Source organism: Ochlerotatus camptorhynchus, unplaced genomic scaffold (assembly GCF_037179485.1).
Source record: "Ochlerotatus camptorhynchus isolate MF236.1 unplaced genomic scaffold, CSIRO-AGI_Acam_v1.1 ptg000267l, whole genome shotgun sequence".
Lineage (NCBI taxonomy): Eukaryota > Metazoa > Arthropoda > Insecta > Diptera > Culicidae > Ochlerotatus > Ochlerotatus camptorhynchus.
This window is the reverse complement of record NW_027040757.1, coordinates 236,775-258,620: the sequence shown is the minus strand read 5'-3', so window position 1 is coordinate 258,620 and position 21,846 is coordinate 236,775. Positions and strand designations below refer to the sequence as shown.

Genomic DNA, 21,846 nt, shown 5'->3' with positions numbered 1-21,846 from the left:
TAAACCTACCGTCTCCAACACTCCACTATAAAGCATGAAATTAAGCCCGCCCACCAACAGCAAGGTGCAAAAACTAGCCAAGGGGAATGCTCTCTTGGAATTATAATATTCCAATTATATTGCAATCCGAATTTACGCTGAACCCTTTAAGGTTCAATGAAAGTGGTGGCAAACTGTTTGGAAACTTTTAAAAGCTACATATCTAACATATTTAACATTTGAAAAGGGCGGAATTCCTAAATCACCATATCGAGAAAATCATTTCCAAATTTTGATGACCTGAAAATTAATCCTATTTCACGACTTTCCATTTTCTGACTGATTTTATTAGCTTACAGTGTATCTCCAAATTGAGCGTACAGATGTCTTTAAATTTTAGAAAAAAAAACAGCTTTAAAAGCACAAATTAAAGAGATGCGTTTCTGAATTTCTGGCTGCTGAATCATGATAAATTTATCAATTATTGGTACAGTGCTGGACTTAGTTGGTTGCGGTTATTAACGCCTTTTACTTGAAATATAATGAACTAAACTTTTTTTTTTAATTTTGCTCCATTTTTAGCCATAAGAAAAATCATTTATATTCCACTAATTTTACTAAAATTCGTTTTACTAAAATAAATCTAACTGCATACAGGTTCTTCCGAAGAAGTCCAAAGCTAAAGCGATAAATCACCAGCCAAGATTAAAAAAAAATATATCTATTCACATTGTTTCAAAAAATGTTCCACTGGATGTCCGTTGAATTTTGCCATACACTGTATAGTTAATTGTGTAATCTATCATAATGCATCACTAAAAACTCAAAAAACAGTTTTTATTTGCCGTGAAATTTAGAAGAAAACATCATACAGGGCAAAAATTTCTTACATGTTGTTACTCCCGGATCTTCCACCCTTTGAACTGCCAACACTGATGAAACGCCGTGGAAATACACCCTCGGGATTTTTTGTTTGTTGTTCCGCTTTGGTTCTTCGTTCGTAAATTTTGTGAGAATGGAATTACGCCCGGAATTTTTTTTGGTTTTCTTTTTGTTCGTTGTTTACACGTGAACTATCAATCGGATGCATTTCAAATGAATCGGGTGTGACTTGATACTACACAGAATTAGTACGATTGAAATATTAAAATAATATAACTCGTAGTTCTGGTGCAAAGCGTAACAACCAGATGCTTCATAGAGTTGAAAATTGGAAATACGCCAAGGAAAAGGAAACGTTTTTGATGATTTGAAGTTATATTTTCTTCTACTTTTTCGTGTTTATCGAGTAGTTTGTGAACTGTTATCTCTATATGTGGCAATATATAGTTTGTTTATATTTTGGCTCTTCCGCTTCTTTTAAATGTTCGTCTAGATATAAAGGAAGTAGAAGGAGAACCCAATTAACCTGTTTACGGCAAACGTCTTTCCCAATAAGTGTTTCTATTGCAATCAACGTCGGAGTTGTAATCCCAAATTGCATGAGTCTCATTTCAGTCGCTCGCCAGAAGTCATCATGCGGCTAGCATTGCTAGTGATTATCGTCTGTTCTTATCTTCGGACAACGATAGCAGGCATCGCTTGTCCCACGCTACGCCTAAATACGTCCAATGAAATCAGTTGTCAATCCACATTATACCGGACGAACAACGCTTTATCGTCCAACACATGCATCAGGACCACATTTTCCTGTACCGTAGGCAATTCCTCAGCTACAGCAATGGCCTCACTCAACTGTTTCAATGAAGTAGCAGCATTTACGTTTATCGACGACGGTGAAAGTGGTCAAAATATGCTAGCGACAACGGGCAGTCAAATCAACGTTTGCCTATCAAACAGAATCGAATGTCATGTGACGGTACTATCGGGAGGTTCGATTATATCATTTATCGTTCATATTAAAAAGGTACAAGAATCAGCTGCAGGAAAAACTGCCACGGAATTAGGACCCGGACAGTGTGACTGTCCACCGTATCGCACCCTCTATCAAATCCAGTTGAAGCGTTGCACGGGTAAGCAACGGACGCCGGACAACAACAAATCATCAATGAAATCAATTATTGTAGTGGCAGGATCCGTGGGTTTACTTTTGATCTTTTGCTGCATTTTGATGACTGTATTTTCCTCCACCGAAAATAACTTAACGCAATCCGTGACAGTAGTTAACGTTGGAAGCACTTAATTATGAATAAAACTATATGATATAATAAATCCTAAAAGGCTTATAACATAATTAAACACCAACAAACCTACCTTGAGAAATTCAATAAGCCTAGGATTCACAAATATTGCCACACAAGATCTCAAAACGCCAGAACAGTCTCAAAGATGCCTGATATGTTAAAAGGCCTGAAACGCGCCCTTTAGCCATTAAAACAGCTTCAAAGCTTAACAACAATGACATAGCCAAAAATGGGTTGAAAACACATCACGAGAGTCATCAACACATTTGATGCGGTTTCCATATATTTATGCGGATCGTCATTTGCCGTGATCAATTCCATCATGGAATTGATGATACAATGACTCACCCCCAACACACTTCTAACTTGGGATCTGGATTATTCGATGTTCAATTTAGTATGATTTATTACTAATAATTCAGTTAACTCTAAACTTAATTTGCTACTACTAAAACTAACGTAATTCATGCCTTATATACTACACTACGTTTGTATAGGCTCATTTTTAGTACCAGAATGGTGGGGTCGGCACGAATTTATAATAATAATAAATTTGGGAACTGGTTGAGAACAAAAACATATAATTTCTTCATCAAAATGGCTCTACAATACGTCTACTGTGCAGTTGATGACCTAGATCACCAAAAACTCATGGAATTCGCATACAATCAAAGAGATTTCTGAAAATGTCCAACCTAAATGTTTGTCTCTGCTTGTTGGAAAAGCACAATTCAATGCAGGAGTTTGCATCATAAAGTTCTACAGGCTCAACAAGAATATTCAAACCCCTTGAGATTAACTAAATTCAATAACATTCTTCAGTTGGACACATGGTTGTGCTGTGAGTTAACATCATGCACGGAATGAATCTTTAAAGTCTAAACACAAAGTAACCGATAATTTAAGCTAAGCTTCGGCCATTTTGAGTCTCGATGAGAAATTACAAAATAGCGTCTTCAGTAGTACAAGACACTGAAGAAGTCTGCACATTGTAGACGAAATACGCGTATCTGTCAGGGATAAGCAAATAATGGAAATTACTAATCCTTCTCTCTCTCTTTATACAGGTATTCCACTAAGACGCCCACATTCAGCAGGCGTATTTTATATTTTTCAACAAATATTTAAAAAAAAAAACGTCACTCCAAATCGAAATAAAGTTGTGGGAAAATATAATTCCTTTTGAGGAAAAATATACACGGCAAAAAATTTCTAGTAATTTTGAGTAAAAAACAATAAAAAATAAGTGTTCAAAACATAGCACCGCCGGTGGTGCAGTGGTAAGCGCGATTTCCTCTCACCCCAAAAGGCCTGCGGTCAATCCCACATTCGTCACCCTATGTATCAAGAAACCATTAGGAAAGTTGGCAAAGTTGGCCAACATAAGTATGGATCTGGTTGCTCAACACCTCCATCGGAACTTTGTCGGAGTTTTGTCAAAGTTTTCCAAACGAAGATTGCCAGCCAAATGGTCAGCTATTACACTGTCACTAGTTCACCGGACACCATGAAGGCACTACTGCAGACACTGATTGTATGTACGACCACGATTATCGCGGTGCAGTCCATGTGTCCTACCATCCATCCGACTGGACTCGTTAACTCCACTTGTCTATCTCAAGTGCAAATCAAAAAGGGTAAAAGCAACCGTTCTGATCTGTGCCTTGAAATGACCATGAAATGCACTCGGGTTCTTAATTCTACTTCTGAAAAAGAGTCATACGACTGTTTCGACGCATCTAAAACAATTCAAGTTTCCTTGGTTGAGGTATGGTATAACAATACAGAAGTCAAGAGCATTAGTGCATTGGTAAGCGTCTGTCTAACAGGTATCAGATATGACTACTCATGCCGTGGCACGTTGAACCACGATGGAACCGAAAGATTTTTTACTCTCGCGAGTGACCAGAAAGAAATAATACTTAACCCGTTCAGCTGCCGTTGCAGAATACTTACTACGTTCTATAAAAAACAATGGCCACTGTGCCAGGATAAGAAGCAAAATACCTCTAACAATTCGTCCACCGCTGAGTTGCGGTTGTATGTGACCTTCGGGGCAGTCACAGTGCTTGGAGTGATTCTGGTTGGCTGCTTTGTGAATAAGTTTTTTAGCTACCTTCAGAGTGAGAATTAATCAGCTTTCGCCCTCTAGTTGCGTGGAACATAACTTAATAGCTTGCATTGATTTGAAGCACAAAGAGCACGGCAGACTACTGTGGGTCGGATGGCGCATGGATGCCATAGCCAGACAAAGTTGAAGTGAAATAATACAAATATACAAATACAGATCAGATACTTCGTATAGTGGTCCAGTCGACCATTAATTCGTCAATGGAAACTCTACAGCAGTACACATCTGTCACTGTGGATGAATTGAGGAACTCCTAAACCTTCAGGACAAACCCTCCTTGAAGACCTTCAGAAAGAATACCTCCTACAGACCCATGATGAACTGACAGTCGAAAAATCGTGGGATTGGCCACCCTACGAAACCAAATCCAGCCAATAATGCATTTGATTACATCCCACCTGCTCTCCGGTTCCCGTGTAGTATGTCATTAAATAAATAAATTAACACGTGAGTGTGTGAAAATCATTAAATAATATATAGGTTAGAGTTGGTCCCGTGGCACAGTTTGATAAAAAATAAGTATACTGAATTTTCAAAATCCTACATCTCAAAAAATAAACACTAAAATTTCCGAAGATTCTGGGTTTTCAATGGTCAAGATTAGGAAAATGTGGACATTTTGAGCTATTATTTTGTAACAATCCTTGACGTTGTAGAAAAGTTTAAAAAACGCCAAAACTTTGAAAAAAAGCTGCAGATCTTGGACTTAGAAAAATGAGGAAGATCCTAAACATAGAACTTATTTTTCAAGAATTCCAATTTCCAAAACCCATTTTGATTTGGATAAATTTTTAAGAACAGATCAAAGGATGTCAAAATTTAGTAACTTCAAAAAATCATCACGACGTTGAACTGTGGAAAAAAATTAAAACTTTAGACCTACCGTGAACGAGGGTTATTCCGTGCATCTTGTAATTCTGCGCACTTGACAATCAATTTAATATTGTTCATGCAAATTGTAAAAGCAAACATGTTCCCTTATTTATGTTGCGTCAAAAACTTACAGCTTTTTGAAGATTATAAAAGACAGAACAAAAATAAATTGAACGAATGGTTCTCAACACGTCATTTCAACAGAATCTGCTAGCTGTTAAGCTAAGATCCTACCTCGTAAATGACTATTTGGTTCACCATTTAACATGCATATTTCGAAGTGAAAAGCTGTTGAACAGGTTAAAACACATGTTCTCTGCCATTTGCCCTGCATTTCTTCCATCGTTCAATGGAAATTTCTTCAAATCTTCCGCCCCAACAGTATCTCAAGGTGATCAGTGAATTTTCATTTTGAAATTATCGCCTTTTTTTTTGGTTCTCCCGGTTCAAATCTTAAAAATTTCCCGGATGTGAAAACTCAACAAATAACGAAAACGTCTTAAATATTTTTTGACGTAGTATTACGTCTTTCGGCAACATAGTGGGGATGCCATTTTCAAAATAACCGGAATCGACAGCGTTACGAAAAGTGGTCTGGTTTTGACCACTTATAACTCTGTCAATAGAAGATGGATTTTAATTCTATACAAGCCAATCGATTGGAATTATTTTTACATGAACACTTTATCAATTTTCAAAAAATCACTATTGAAAATTACACATATGTTAAACTGTTACAATGGTGATCAAAATTATCACCGATTGCCTGCAAAAAGCGCTTTCCCTAACACAGATTTCAAAATCGAATTCCATTCGGTCTCGCCAAACGGTGTATATTCAATCAGCAGCAGTGCTTTCGGCACGTGGCGTTCCGCAGTGCACAACGAAAGGTTGCCCGCAAGCAGCGAGGTGCAGCCCACATGAGTTTCCATTCATCGAAGAAGGAAGAAGAAGCTGCACCACTGCTGATCGGATTCAGTAGCTCTCCGTGAGTCGCTGTGGGCCATCTAGAGAAAAGTGGTTTCCCTAACACAGTCGCCGAATATTGATACCAAGTACCGATCTTTATACCTTTTGGTGCAAATTTAAGCCTCTCCTATTAAGAGCATTATGAAAAAAAAACCTTGCCGAATTCTCTTAATAGAAGAAGCATGAAATTTGCATCAAAAAGTATAAACGTAGGTACCGACAAGTAGGCTCATATTCTGTGATTGATGTGTTTTCCCTAATAGGGAAAATGGCTCTAATGTTGGCCTACGGATCTAAGATTGGCCCATCGCTAAAAATCTGCTATTTATCAATTTTATCTAGATGAACGCGTCATTGGGACGGTACTAATGGATATTGTTGGTCGCCATTGAAAATTAAGTCGATTGCTGAATTTATGTATGGGCCCAAATTAGAGGCATTTAGGCCGACATTACATCCATTTCCCCTACATATTTAATTTCCGCACCGCTATGATTTCCAAAAACATCGAGGAAAAATTTCGCAGTATTGTTCTTAACTAACTTCCAAACTTCCAACCCATCGGTTCTTTTCAGGACCACAAATGACTTATAATAGAGTAAAGTAAAGAGTAAGAGCTTGAATCCAAGACACATCGTCCAGAATTGGCTTGTACTACATGAACATCGACAGAGCACCTCACAAACAGAACATCATAACTACCTTTCGCAATCCTACGTCAAATCTACGGTCGTGTCTTTTAACCCTGTAATGGTAAGTAACTCCCTTGAACTCCTGATCAACTTATGATACAGCAGTACCTACAGAATATTAACTTGCGCGCTAGCGCCGCCTAGTGGCAGCATTCTGAATTGATCTGTCCACCACCCAACAACCTTTCCCGAAGACATTACCCTTCTATATAATCATCCCGCTAGTCTTTCGCCTCCTGATCAACATTGCCGAATCATAAATAATCAGGATCTTGAGATACAGCAGTACGGAATATGAGCATGTAGGTTGCTCACTAGCGCCGCCTAGCGGGAAAATGTTAAAATGATCTGTCAACCTTCCAGCAGTCCTTGACCTCCTGACTAATTTCGCCATAATCCACGCTTCTACATAATCAGGACAACTTATCTTTAACCTATATGAAGGCACTGTAACAGTGGAACCGGTATGCTAATGACATTGCTGTGCACCGCAGGTTGCCATTACAGGGTTAAGCTCGATCTAAAGTTTTCAAAGCTCCAGAATGTAGTGAGTAACAGAGTTATGGATTAAGGTCCCTAGATCAAATGCTATCGAACAAAGTTTTGGAAAAAAAAAATATTGGCATTTTTGGAGCAGTTCAATTAAACAATTCAAAATACTCAAAATGGAACGTCTTGAATCTTTGTCCGAATCGTCTGGAATTCCCTTCGAGAACGTTTGGAATCCAAGCCGAGAGCGTCTTAAATACCTGGACATAGGGATCGTCTGTAATCCCCGTTAGGAACATCTGGAAGTCATGCTGGAAATGAGTTAATTATCTCCATCGGGAACACCTGGAGTCTTCGTTGGGAATATCCAGAAGCACTATGGGATCGACAAGAGTACCAGTCGACAGAGTCAGCAGGAACCTCCGTCGGGAAAGTTTCAAATCCTAGTCTGGATCTGCGATCCTGGACCGAAGAAATGACTGGTTTGACGGCGAATGCAAACTCGGTTTTCCGAAGGAAGAAGCGTCAGCAGGAAGACCGAGATCGCGGGGCGATGGAAAATCTCTGCCGCGTAAACGACACACGGAAGTTCTATGAGAAGCTAAATAGTTCGCGCAAAGGCTACGTGCCGCAAGCCGATATGTGCAAGGACTTGGACGGTAACCTTCTCACCAACTAGTGTGAGGTGATTGAGAGGTGGAAACAGTACTATGACGAGCACCTCAACGGTGAAGCAGCAGAAAACGAAGGTGGCACGGCAACATACCTTGGAGCACGCGCAGAAGACAACAGGCTACCGGCCTCTGATCTTCAAGAAGTTGAGGAGGAGATCGGTCGGCTGAAGAACAACAAAGCAACTGGTGTAGATCAGCTACCAAGTTAGCTATTAAAATACGGTGGTGAAGCACTGGCTAGAGCGCTGCACTGGGTAATTGCCAAGATTTGGGAGGAGGAGATATTACCGGAGGAGTGGATGGAAGGTGTCGTATGCCCAATCTACAAAAAGGGCGACAAGTTGGATTGCTGCAACTACCGCACGATCACACTGCTGAGCGCCTCCCAAATTCTATGCCGCCGCCTGTCACCATTTGCAAGAGAGTTCGTGGGGCAATACCAGGCGGGATTCATGGGTGCCCGCGCTACCACGGACCAAATTTTCGCGATTCGGCAGGTTCTGCAGAAATGCCGCGAATACAACGTGCCCACATATCATTTGTTCATCGATTTCAAATCCGCATACGACACAATCGATCGAGATCAGCTATGGCAGATTATGCACGAGTACGGATTTCCGGATAAACTGACGCGATTGGTCAAGGCGACGATGGATCGAGTGATGTGCGTTGTTCGAGTATCGGGGACACTCTCGAGTCCCTTTGAATCTCGAAGGGGGCTACGGCAAGGTGATGGACTTTCGTGTCTGCTATTCAACATCGCGTTAGAAGGTGTGATCAGAAGAGCTGGGATAGACACGAGTGGCACGATCTTCAGGAACTCCATCCAGCTTCTTGGCTTCGCCGATGACATTGACATCATGGCACGGAACTTTGAGACGATGGCGGAAACGTACATCAGACTGAAGGCTGAAGCTAGGCGGATTGGACTTGCCATCAACGCATCAAAGACAAAATACATGAAAGGAAGAGGTTCTAGCGAAGACAATGTTAGCCTCCCACCCCGAGTTCAGATTGACGGTGACGAAATGGTCGATGAGTTCTTGTATTTGGGCTCACTGGTGACCGCCGAAAATGATACCAACAGAGAAATTCAAAGACTCATTATGGCAGGGAATCGTGCCTACTTTGGACTCCGGAGGACGCTCCGGTCGAATAAAATTCGCCGCCGCACGAATTTACTGTCTACAAGACGCTGATTAGACCGGTGGTTCTCTACGGCCACGAGACCTGGACTATGCTCGTGGCGGACCAACGCGCCCTTGGTGTTTTCGAACGGAAGGTGTTGCGTACCATCTACGGTGGAGTGCAGATGGCTGACGGAACGTGGAGGAGGCGAATGAACCACGAATTACACCAGCTGCTGGGAGAACCATCCATCGTCCACATTGCAAAAATTGGGCGACTACGGTGGGCTGGGAACGTCGTAAGAATGCCACACGACGACCCAGTGAAAATGGTTCTAGAAAGCGACCCAACAGGAACAAGAAGAAGAGGCGCGCAGCGGGTAAGGTGGATCAACCAAGTAGAAGGCGACTTGCGGACCCTTCGCAGACTACGAGGCTGGCGAAGTGTGGCCATGGATCGAGTAGAGTGGAGACGACTTCTTCGGACAGCAGAGGACAACAAGACCTTAGCCTGATTGGTAAGGTAAGTAAGGTAAGTAAGGATCTTTTGGAACTGAAATGGGAACGTGTGGAATCCCCGCTGGGTAAGTCTTGAACGTCCGCCATAAATGTCTGAAAACCCCGTTGAAAATGTGTTTGATCAAAGCCGGAAGAGTCTGTAATGTCCGAAATACTCCCAGGGATCGATCGTCTGGAGTCTCCGTTGAGAACGTCTGGAATCCCCGTTAGGTACTACTGAAATTCGTGCTGAACATGTCTTGAATCCCTCCAGGGAAGCCTGAATTCTCCATTGGGAACTGCTGGGATCTTTTTGGGAATATCCGGAAGCACTTTGGGAACGTCAGGATCCTCCGTCGGAAACGACTCAAATCCAAATCGGGAATCTACATTTGGTACGTGTGGAATCTCCAAAAAGATTATCTGAAATCTCCATTGTGAAAGTTTGGAATTCGGGCTGGGAATGTCTGCAATCTGAAATTTCAACCGAAAAATGCTGGATTCTTTGTCGGGACACATCGAAATCACCGTCAGGGATGCCTGGAACCCCCACAGGGAACGTCTGGAATCCCTGGTTAAAAAGTTTACAGCTGTTTATGTGTGATGCAATTTCATCGTGGACACCCTTTAGCTGAGATCCGGATATCGTTTGCTGGACGTGTTGGGATTTGATTTTAAATCCAGAAATCGATACGGAAGATGGCGAATTATTAGGCGCTGTTGTTTAATACGGCAACTATAAGCTTTGAAATCCTCTCTACTAGACTTGTTTCCATTCTAAGGAAATTGATTCATATTTCCGGGGAAAGTCCGGAGAATCGTCCGGGAAATATTCGAAGAAGCATCGGTTAGAAGTTCAAAGCTACATTCGGGGGAGAAAAGAAGAAACTTATGGAGCAAATTAGAAGGAAATTGGGCAAGAATTAACAAGAAAAAATGTTCCAACCAAAGGTGGAATAACATCCCCATATCAGAGACAAATCTAGCGGAAGACAGAAGCTTCTTTTTTTTGTATAAGCTTCCAGAGAATGTTGAAAGAAACTACCGAGAGCTGTCGTAAAAAAAACTCCCAAGGAAGTTTGGAGAAATTTCCGGGAACAGTCGGAAGAGTCTACCAAAGGAGGCCAGAAACACTTATGCGTGCTTTTGGAAGACAGTTCCAGACTTCCAGGAGAAACCGGAAGAATTTTCCGATAGAACTGAAATTAAGCTTCGGAGAGAAGTCGGTTACAACTTACTGGGAAATCGAAAGACAGGTAAAGCCTGGCTAAAAGTAAACTGGTACGCCCCTCGCGCGCCGCTAGCGCGTCTCTAGTGTTGGGAATCGAAAATATTTGACAGTGGTTTGTTTACACTTCTATAGAGAAAAACTGGTGCAAGTTTGATCAAAGTAGTCGATCGCGTTCAGAAATAACGTCAAATGGAACTCGAAAGAAGAAGAAAATATTGTGCACAAACACCAGGAAAATCCGGAGTGGTCCGGTTCCAAGCTGGCTAAAGTTACTGAAGGATGCCGAAAACAACAGTTTGTCCAGTGCTCAAAACCTACAATGAAACCCTGAGTGTAGAAAGGAATCAGTGGACTTACGAAAACAACTGCAACCAGGGATCGTCAGCTCTTGTACGACACCGTGTTTTGACGAAACATAAGGGCTGCACTTTGATCGATGCCGAAACATACGTCAAACTCTATTTTAAACAGCTTCCCGGTCAAAAGTTTTAAATCGCGACTGGACGTGGGGATGTGCCGGGAAGATTCAAGTTCGTGTTTGCCGACAAGTTCGCGAAGAAGGCCATGAATTGGCAAGCGATTTGCAGTTGTCGATGACATCCCAAGTTTACATCGAAGAATGCCCGTAAAAGCGTGTATTGCCGTTCATCCGCAAGCATAGAGGCAAAGTCATCTTTTGGCCCAATTTGGCCAGCTGCCACTACTCCAAGGTGGTTCTGAAGTGGTATGCTGCCAACAGGATCGTTTTTGTCCCAAGCTAATGAATCCTCCGAATTGCCCGGAATTTCGATCAATCGAAAAATACTGGGCAATTTCAAAGCAGCGACTTCGACGAAGCGGCGGGGCAGTCAAGGACATCCAGCAAATGCGGGCAAAATGGAAGAAGTGCGCTGATTCCGTGTCCGCTTCCACTGTGCGGGCGCTGAAGGGCTCCATCAAGAGGTTCGATATTTCGTTCGAACTGGAGAAATGTAACCATCAAATGCTGAGACTTTGGAGTTTTTGTAAAAGTACTGCAAAGCAACCATTAATGGACTTTTTAAACTTATTGAATTACGAATTACAGGCCTTTTTGTAAGGAAGAAGGGAAGGAACAGGAAGATCCTATTCCAAGCGTGGAAAATAAATCTCATTCAACACTCGTCTTTTGCTGTAGTATACATCATGTCTTAGCGAATCTGTTGGCTGGGTTCGGAATTAGTTGTGTGTGTGAAAAATCCCTTATTTGAAATACGATGTTCCTTGCTGCTGAAAACATTCGTCACCCTATGTATCAAGAAACCATTAGGCATGATGGCAATTGTAGTCAGTGGAAGTTTGGATCATGTTGGTCAACACGTCATCAGACACCAAGTCGAAGTTTTCTCGCCGAAAATAACGGATACTGTTACTGTCTCATTGGATACCATGGAGACACTACTGCAGGCACTAATTGCATGTACGACCTCGATTTTCAGGGTACAGTCGATGTGTCCTACCATCCAGTCGACTGGACTCGACAAAAGCACTTGTCTATCGCAAGTGTCTATCCGAGAGGGACGAAACAAGAGTTCTCTTCTCTGCCTTGGAATGGCCATGGAATGCACTCCAATGCTCAACGCTACTCCGGTAGGAGAGTCGTACGACTGTCACGATGCGTCCAACACGGTAAAAATGTCCTTCCTCAATGAAGGGTTTGACGGACCAGCAGTCGCAAACACTAGTGCATCGATAATGATTTGTAAAAAAACAATAGAATCCGGATACACATGTCATGGTACGTTGAGCCTCGGTGGAAGCTTGAGACAAGTTATTCTTAAGAATGACCAGCTACAAGGTCAATTGTATTCGATCACTTGCACTTGCACAATGCTGGTTACTTTCTATGGAAACCAGTCGCCCCTGTGTCAGGATAAGAAGCTAAATCTACGAGGTAGCGCAACCATCCAGTGGCAGTTGTTGGTATTCTACGGGCAAATTGCAGTGCTTGGGCTGATTTTGATCGGCTGTCTGGTGAACATAGTTGTTTCTTATGCGGGCTTGATTAAATTTTGAAGTGGGTAACCATTTAAATTATTAAAGACGTTCATTTGGTTTTACAGTGTAGTTTGAAGGATCTCCAAACTATCGCGTTTCTTAAAACATAGAAAAACACGGTCGAGTAGTGGGCCGGATATGCTGCAAGCAGTGTTCGATCACGTCTCTCAGATTTCTCAGTAGAATTTTTGCTCGGAATTCCCTTTAGGCTTTCCTCGGAATTCCTTCGAAATTATCCTTCAAATTTATATTGAAGTTCTTTTCGAAATTCCTTTGAATAATTCATTTTCCCTTTCTCCTTCAACTCACAACTAAATACCATGGATTTTCCTCACAAATTTCTTATAATTTACCGCAAAACTAGTTTGGAATGCTACTCACAACTCTTATGAAGCCTCTCCTCCGAATTCCGAAGTTGTTCATCTCACAATTCCGGAGTGATTTGAGATTTGGGCGTAATTGCTTTTGTAAACAAACACATCAATCGCCGATTTCTCATAAATAAAAGCTGAATCTCATAAACAAACTATACCCAATGATAGAGAAATCATTCTGCTATCTGACAGTGTTATTAGTTTTCGAGATTAAGCTTTTATTCACGATAAATCGGCGATTGACGTGTTTGTTTACAAATGGAATTACGCTCAAATCACTCCGGAATTGTAATCTTCCTCAACATACCCTAGACATTATCCGAAAATTTCCATGCTAACAGAAGTGTCTTAAAATTCTCCTCAGAATTTTATAGAAATAGTCCTTTAAATTGGCTTTGAATTTTCTTCAGAATTTTATGAAATTACCTTAATCATTCTCACAGATATCTCCTGTTCATTTCTTAGAAATTAACATCAGAAATTTGAGTTTTCAATAAAATTTCCTTTGAATCCTATCCAGGATTCTACCCAGACCTGTCTCGGAATTCTTCTAGAATCTAAAGTTCATCAGAACTAAATTTCCTTGAAGTTATCCCTAGCGTTCCTTAGAAATTATCATCACAGCCAGTACATGGAAGCATCCTGGAAAATCTTAATATATTTAGTAAATGTTGAACATCAGAGATGCGCAAAGCATATCAAAACGGCCAGATCTACTGCGCATCATTTAAGGGGCAAGAGGATTCAGAAGCATCGGTCTGATTTAGATCAAAGATTTAAACACGATGGTTCAGAATTCATTTAGAGCGGGAGATGAGGCTTTAAATGTTGTTTTGACTGTGATGAAACTTCCATCTCTAAGACTCGCTAAGGTTTGCAATATCATTAAAGATCGATCGTCTATTGAAATATCAGGGTGGCCAGTGAATTTTCATTTTAAAATTCCCGGTTTCGGTTCAAATCTCAAAATATTTCCGGCTTTTAATATTTAGTAGAAAATAATGATTGCAATATCACGTTAGTACCTCGACTTAGAATCAATTTGAATAACTTTTTGTCTGGACTCGAGTCCTCTTAAGATTGTAAAACGCCAAAATATACATTGTAAAATGCCAGAATTATGTATCGGTTATAGCCGAACACTATCGGGCTGAATGGGTCCTTATACCGAATTTTAGAGGGAGAGATAAAATTAAGATTTTTTTAAATCTTGAGCTCCATACGGCGCAAGACAAGTATCGCGATCTGTACTAATATAAAACTTAAAAAAAAACAAATTAAATCTTTAAACCAATTTTAATTTCCAAGATTCCGAGGCTTTGACATGTGTGTTTAGAGTCTTAATGCCATTTTTTAGAAAATTTTTACTTTTGAAAATCTATCCTAGATTAATAAGAAAAAACAGGATTGATTTTTTTCCAACAATATGAATCTGAGAAAAACACTCAAAATGTGGGATTTTTTTTCGAGATTCCAGATTTGGAAAATTTATTTCGCTTGGGTTCTTAAAATGTTCAGGGTTCTAATAATTTGAAGAACTTTTTATAGAATTTTGAAAATACAAAATTCTGAGAAGCACTCGAAGAAAAATTCAACGGAGCTCTGACAAGAATCCCAAACTAATTCTAGGATTCAGTCCAGACGAACTCTTGTTGTGAGGAGGCCTTCAAGGAGAGTTCCTAGTTGATTCTGAAGAGAATTGTATGGGGATTGTGAGGAGAATTTAAAAAGAAATATAAACAGAGTTTAAAGGGGTTTTCTGATAATAATTTCAAAGGAATACCGAGGAAGATTCACAAGAGAACTTTAAGCAAGATCTGAGAAAAATGCCGAAGGAATCGTGTTCGGAGGTAAATAATGAAAAATGCGGAAGAATTTAAATTACATTCTTAAGACAGTCTCAAGAAAATTCAGCACAGAATTCCAAAGTATTCAGAGGTGAATTCCAAAGTATTTCTCCAAAGGTCAAATAATTTCAAAGGTTTAAGATGATTAAGAGCTGAATAAACCATTTTTGAGCTGAAGAAACATGTTTGTTTGATTAAGCTCATGCTGTTATTCAGCTTTCAATTTTGGTTACAATATGTTAAGGTTTATTGATTTTTTCCGGTTCTCCCGTCAAATTCCCAGCTTTTTCCCGGTTTCCGGCTTCTTTTCAAATTCCCGGTTATTCCCCGGTTCGCTGACCACCCTGAAATATTCATTAGCATCGATTTTAATTAGGGTAAATGTTAGTATGAAGTGGATGTGCAGCTAGAAAAGTCGGAATAATCATCGCTTGAAATAAAAAAAAAAAACAACAACAACAACAACAACTGTTCCATCAGCCTTGTTAAGTAGATGTGTTAAATGCCCGGCTCACATAAAACTGATTTATAGTGATGTCAATTAGATATTTGGCAGATCTTTCGGATAATTGATAAATAAAAAAATTCGATTGTTATAGATTTTAAAATGTAATGCAAAAATGTAATTAAATTTACTACTTCCAAAAATCTGTAAATGCCTTCGACAAAAATAAAAATTCTGGTATATTCATTCACAGACTGTAAATCTGGCATCTCTGCTCAGCGGTAGCCTTGATCAAGAAAACGGTAGTTGGTTTATCTTTTAAGGTTGTCTCGATTTTCAGCTAATTTGAGTATAGAAGAAATTAGTTTTATCAGCACTGGTTGGGGTGACGATGGTGGGACAAATTCAAAGTACAGTATAAAACTATGCATGGTCATTGTCGTTGAAATATTTCAAACGGTATTCACAGTTTGTTACATGTTAAATATTGTCACGGGATGAATTGAGAACGACATAAATCTTCGTTAAAATTTCACTACAAAATGTGCACTATGTAATAACAAGTTTTTTTTCAGGCACCCTTATTCAAATTGTCGTTACCAGCTATAACTTACAACCAAGAAGATTATCCACTTGGAAGGTTCCATGGATTAATTCCGATCAAATTAATCCATTAAATAAAAAAGATAAGGGATTTTACGCATTCTCGTCAATTTATGCTTCCGCACTTATGTGAGGATTATCTCTGCGAAGGGCACAGTTATCAGTATGTTTGTTTGTTTACATTTGCTTGCTGCTAGCTGCTCTATCCTTTTCAATCAGTGGAATTATCAAAAAACTGCTGTTTTTTCGGCCTATAACACCTGCAACGCATTAAATCCAAACGCCATTCTCCGAAGCTATTAAGCTCTACGAAGGTTGTGAAAGCTACATTTCGTAGCAATTACAGCGACATTAAAACATCTTACTTCCATTTCATAGAAGTTCTGTCAGGTTCAAAGAAAATTTTACCATATTTGCAAGCACAGTGCAGTGCTGTTTGCTATTGCCTACGAGTAATCAGTGAATCATCAGGAGTTATAAAAGAATTTCATTTTACCTGACAGTATTGTAACAAAAGGTCATCTGTTAAGCGTTGGGTTCATCCGCAATTAAAATAATTTTCGGTAACTGTGTCCTCACAAACCTGTAATGATAAGAAAATAAATTATATTTATTAAAAGTTTTCTGAATTGGACCTGTAATCAGGGAATCGTTTGAAGAATTTAGAGGATTCCAACAGAAACTCACTTAAATTAGAGAAGGTGTGTATTCTAATTACTGGTCACAGTGGTTTGATTCTCCTCCAAAAGAAGACAAACTGATTCCCGAGAATTCAATAAAACTCCAGTAAGAGATTTCATCGAATACCGTGCCAGAAATAATTCGACTCTCGGGAAAGGCATTCAACGAAATTCCGATAATGTTTGCAGGGGATTCAATCGAATGCAAATTAAATCTACAGAATCCCAGAAAAGGGACAAGTGAATCTAGGATTATGAAATCCGAAATAGAATTCAACCGAATCCCGACATGGAATACAACCGAATGTCAGGATGAGATTCAACCCTAACCTGAGAAGGTATTCATCAGGGAATGGGATTCTGCTGAAACCCTGGAAGAAAATTCAACCGAATCCAAAATTAATGCAATTCTGATAAGTCATTCCACCGAGTCTCAGGAAGGGATGCACTGGAATCCCAGCAAGAGATTCAACCGAATCTTGAGAAGCGATTCAACTAAAGCCAAAATCAATCAAATACCAACACGGAATCCAACACCAATCCCAGGAACCAAACCCTGAAAAGGGATTCAAATGAATCCCGGGATAGGATTTAGTCGAATCAGTGGCGTCGCCTTAACCTCAATCTACCTGTCTTAATGCAATGTTCAGCTTGACATGTTCTATAACAGTTGGTTGTAAAGCAGTTTACTCGACATAATTCTATGAATTTGTGTTCCTTGGAAACCTAATCCCGTGAAGGGATTCTATCGAAACCTGAGGAGGTCTCCTTATTCTTTTTCGCATTTCAAGCTTATCAAATATTAGCTTTTTGTGTGCTCTCAACTAAGTTTTCTAAATGCACTTCCACAGTTATAAATTGAGAACTTCCGATGCCAATACTATGAATTTGCATACTGTGTGGCAAGCACAATGATACTCTATGCCCAGGGAAATCGAGAAAAGGTAGGAGGTATCCTGAGGAAATCAATCGAATCATGGGAAAAGATTCAAAATCGAAACGCTGTAAGACACTGCACATCCCAGGAAGAGACTTAAACGAATCCCGAGCAAGAAAGCAACCGAATTTCGGGAATAGATTCAACTGAATACCAGGAAGAGAACTCAGCGTATTCCCAAGAAGAGATTCAACTGGATTGAAAATCAATCAAATCCCGGTGGGAGATTCCGGCCCTTATTACCGATGTCACTTCACAGTGAAGTGACAACGGGGCTTATTACGGATGTCACTTCACGGTGAAAACTTGTCACTTGTCGTCACGGTGAAGTGATTCCCATTTGATTTGTACGGTAATCACAGCTCTTATTATGAGTATCACTTTCTTATCACCGTGAAGTGACACTCGTAATAAGGGCCTCCATCGAATCTCAGAATGAGATTAACGGGATTGAATCGAATTACGAGAATTCAATCGCGGGAAGAGATCAAACCGAATTAAAAATCAATCAAATCCCGATAAGAAATCCCACCGAGGAAGAGATGCACCAAGAACCTTTGAAGGAAATTAACCGAATCTTGAGAAACTAGCATTCAACCGAATTCCGAAAAAGGGAACCAAGCGAATTTCTGGGCGAGATTCATCCGAATCCCGAGAAGGGGACTCAACAGAATTCCGAAAAGAAGTTCTACCGGGTCGAAAATCAAACAAATCCCGGCGAGGAATTCCACCGAATATGAAGATGAGACTAACAATCCCGAATCTGCACCAAATCTCTACCGAATTCCGGGAAGGGATTCAACCGAAATTCGGGACGAGAACTTAAGCGAATCCCAGGAAAGAATTTCATCGAATCCCAAGATAGCATTCAACGTAATCCCGAGAACAGTGTTCACTCGGCTGTCGACAGAAGCAGACCACTCTCAATGTGTGTCACGCGATCGTCTGTTTACTCGGCAGCAACCATTGTGTGGTCCTCCTCATTGTTCTTCATCAGCAGTTCTTTCAGTTGATGCGTCGTCGACTTTGGAAAGCAACCGCTTCGTGATGAATGTGTGAGTGCTGACCACGTTTTGCGTCCATTGCTGCAATGGAAGCGCTCTGACCCCTGTTGGCGAATCTGCCATACAATTAAATCACTGGAAGCGGCCGTCCTGTTCTGGTGGAGGAGGCTTATTGGATAGCGGTAGATAAAATGTATATTGTGTTGTACCGTTTGACTATAGTTTTAAAATGTATTGTATAGTGAACAAGAATCCTCGGCTCTGTAAAGTTAATTCGGTTGAGCCTTATCAAATAAATTGATTAAAAAAAACAGTTATCTCGAGAATGGAAGCAACCGAATTTTGGGATGAGAAGGGAATCAAGTGAACCCCTGGAAAAATTACTATGAATCCAAAGAAGGGATTTATTCGAATCCCAAAAGGGGAAGCAACCGATTATGGGAAGAGATTCAACCGTATCTAGAGATTGGACGGGATTCTCGGAAAGGAATTGCACCGAATTTCGGAAACAGATTCAATCTACGAAATGATTAAATGATTTTTTTCAATCCCAGATCTTGAATACCAGTCGTTTCAAACAAGTAGCCAACATATCCGGGTCCATTTTAATCAGTTCCACTCCGATCTACTCCTTCCTAGTGACTCGAACACTTTCTTGTCATTCACCAAGTGATGACTAGCCCCGGAATCGAGCTTGAACGTAACTTTGCTGTGGCTGGCATCCGCAGACTTATTCTTATCAACCATGAATGCAACAGCTTTGTTCCCAGCTAGGATGTTGGCTTCTGCTTGCAGCTTGACCCGGCAACCCATGGCCTATGGCCCTTCTTGTGGCACCTATGGCACATTCTCATGAATTTCTTGGGCTTCTGCTTGAATCCAGCGAAGGAAGCCGGTTTTGCTTTACCAGTATGCACCATCCGGTCGGTTTTCTTCAGTTCTTCGGCCATCAAACGTTCACGAACCACATCTAGAGTCAGCTGGTCTTCACCCAGATTCTCCAACGCAGTTACCAGGGGATCATAGTATTCAGGCAGGGTCACAAAAAGCTACGAGACCATTTCTCCTTCCTCAAGCTTCGCACCAGCAGACTTGAGTTGCCGAATGAGCTCACCAAAGATGTTGAGATGTTCCTTGATCGACGTTTCTTCCATCATCTTGAAGTTTGCGAGGATTTTGACTTCTTCGCCTAGACGTTCTCCAACTCCATTCTTGTCGCGGATTAGGTCCAAAACCTCTTGAGAGCAAATAAACAGCAGTGGTTTGGAAACGGGTAAAATTGTTACATTGGACTGATCTTGTGGAGTGTTACAATTGGAATGAAAGTTTTTATCGACTTGTTACTTGATATAAATAGCGTTGCTAAGGACTTACTATAAAGACTTTGGTAGTTTCGCTTTCAACTACACCAATAGGTTTCTGATTGCCCGGATTATTGGTAACCCTTTAATAGGGTCTCCGTACTGTTCAAGATGTTCATCACCATATACAAGCTTTCAAATTTTCAAGATATGAAAAAAATCATCACGTTGATGATGATGACACTTTCACAAATGTAATTTCTAAGCTAATTGAATACCGTAACTCACATTTCGTAACTGAAAATCGTACAAAATCTCGTTTCACTCCGGCTCATTCCATTCAATTATGCTCAACCGGATCAAAGCATGCGCACGTGAATGAACGGAAAACCTAAACGTTTTATTCAACACCACCACCATCATTTATCTTAATTACTGAAATTATGCATAAACGTTCACTTGTTTTTCATTTTGTTTGCTTTTTCAGCTTGCGATCCAAAAGGGAACAACCATGTCCGCGCAGCACACGACTCGGTCCGGTACGTGCCATTCTACACACCAGCAATCAACCCTAAACGTGATCGGTTCGACCTCACTGTTTATTGCCACCGCCGCCGATGCCACCATCACCATAGAGACCCTGCCGTAAGAACCCGAAATGATCCAAGTAGCCAATTACTGACTCTCCGCTGGGAAATGCGACCTCAGTTCTCTATGGGGAAACAAATGACCGCAACGCCTACTACTACACTGCTGCTGGCGTGAATCTGGCGTAGTGCATTCCAACTTCTCCAATTTCATGGTTCAGAACCCCCCACTTCGAGAGCGGTGGGATTATGGCGTGAAATATGGTTCCAACTAGTTCATCCCAGGGAGTAATTATTAGCAAGGCAGCGGAACACATTCTGCCGGAATGTTTCGTAAATGAAAACGTTCTTGAATTCCACCATGTGCAGAGTTCCCATGGGCCGCCACCACACCGGGCGGCTTAGGGCCTGCTGCAGCCTAGCCGCAGACGAAAGAATGCAAAACATTAAACACTTCAGAAATGAAACGCTGCTCTGCTGCCGCCTGCAATGCATCTGGCGAGCATATTTGTTTAGTCTCTGCCTGCCTGACCAACATGTGTTGGTTTCAACTCAGTCATTCACATGCAAACGAAGCCCCTGGTCCCTGGAGAAGATCGTGAGTTTAAATTTCATCAAGTTTACCCGAATAAAGCCGAGAATGATTCCCGCAAAGACTGCTACGATCGAACAGTGGGAAACAATTTCCTCGATTGCAAGACTTTTCTGCAGAAGTCAGAAATGTCACCTTGATGTCAAACTGCCTTAATGTCACACGCAGCAGTCCGGCGGTCGTTTAACTTCAAATTCTGAATTCCAATTAGTCACATCATTTCTAATTTTGGAACCGGGTGACACGACGATGACGACGGACGGATGGAACGACACGACGAGCGGACGAGGAGAGGATCAGTCACGATCTACGCGTTGATGCGGGTCGCACAGTTATGTGACAAACAAATGGAGGAACAACGTGGTTTGGGGTGGATGAATGATGGAACCAGAAGTGAGACTCGCTAATATACGTGTAAATGCACAATCAACGATTTTGTGGTCTCGCTTGCACGCTTGGGGTCACGAATGAGAATTGACATGTCTTGGAATGATCACGACAACTTTTTAAAGAAAAATCTAGTGACTTTTAATGATGGTGATGATGATGATGGTTGAAATGCCACTCTTTGTAGAAAAGGATTACCTTAAGCACGACTTGATTAAACTCCATAC

General features: G+C 40.8%; 2 protein-coding genes across 4 annotated transcripts in view; one reads left to right on the top strand and one right to left on the bottom strand.

Moving 5' to 3' along the window:
* The window catches only part of LOC135705458 (uncharacterized), a 69,044-nt gene extending 48,342 nt beyond the window's left edge, over positions 1 to 20,702 (top strand). Inside the window, exon 4 of the mRNA XM_065227207.1 lies at positions 20,541 to 20,702. Within this exon, the coding sequence (XP_065083279.1) occupies positions 20,541 to 20,702 (162 nt within the window). The remainder of the gene's footprint in view (positions 1 to 20,540) is intronic.
* Positions 1 to 21,846, bottom strand: part of kst (spectrin beta chain, non-erythrocytic 5 kst) — a 320,373-nt gene that overhangs the window by 180,323 nt on the left and 118,204 nt on the right. The window lies entirely within an intron of this gene.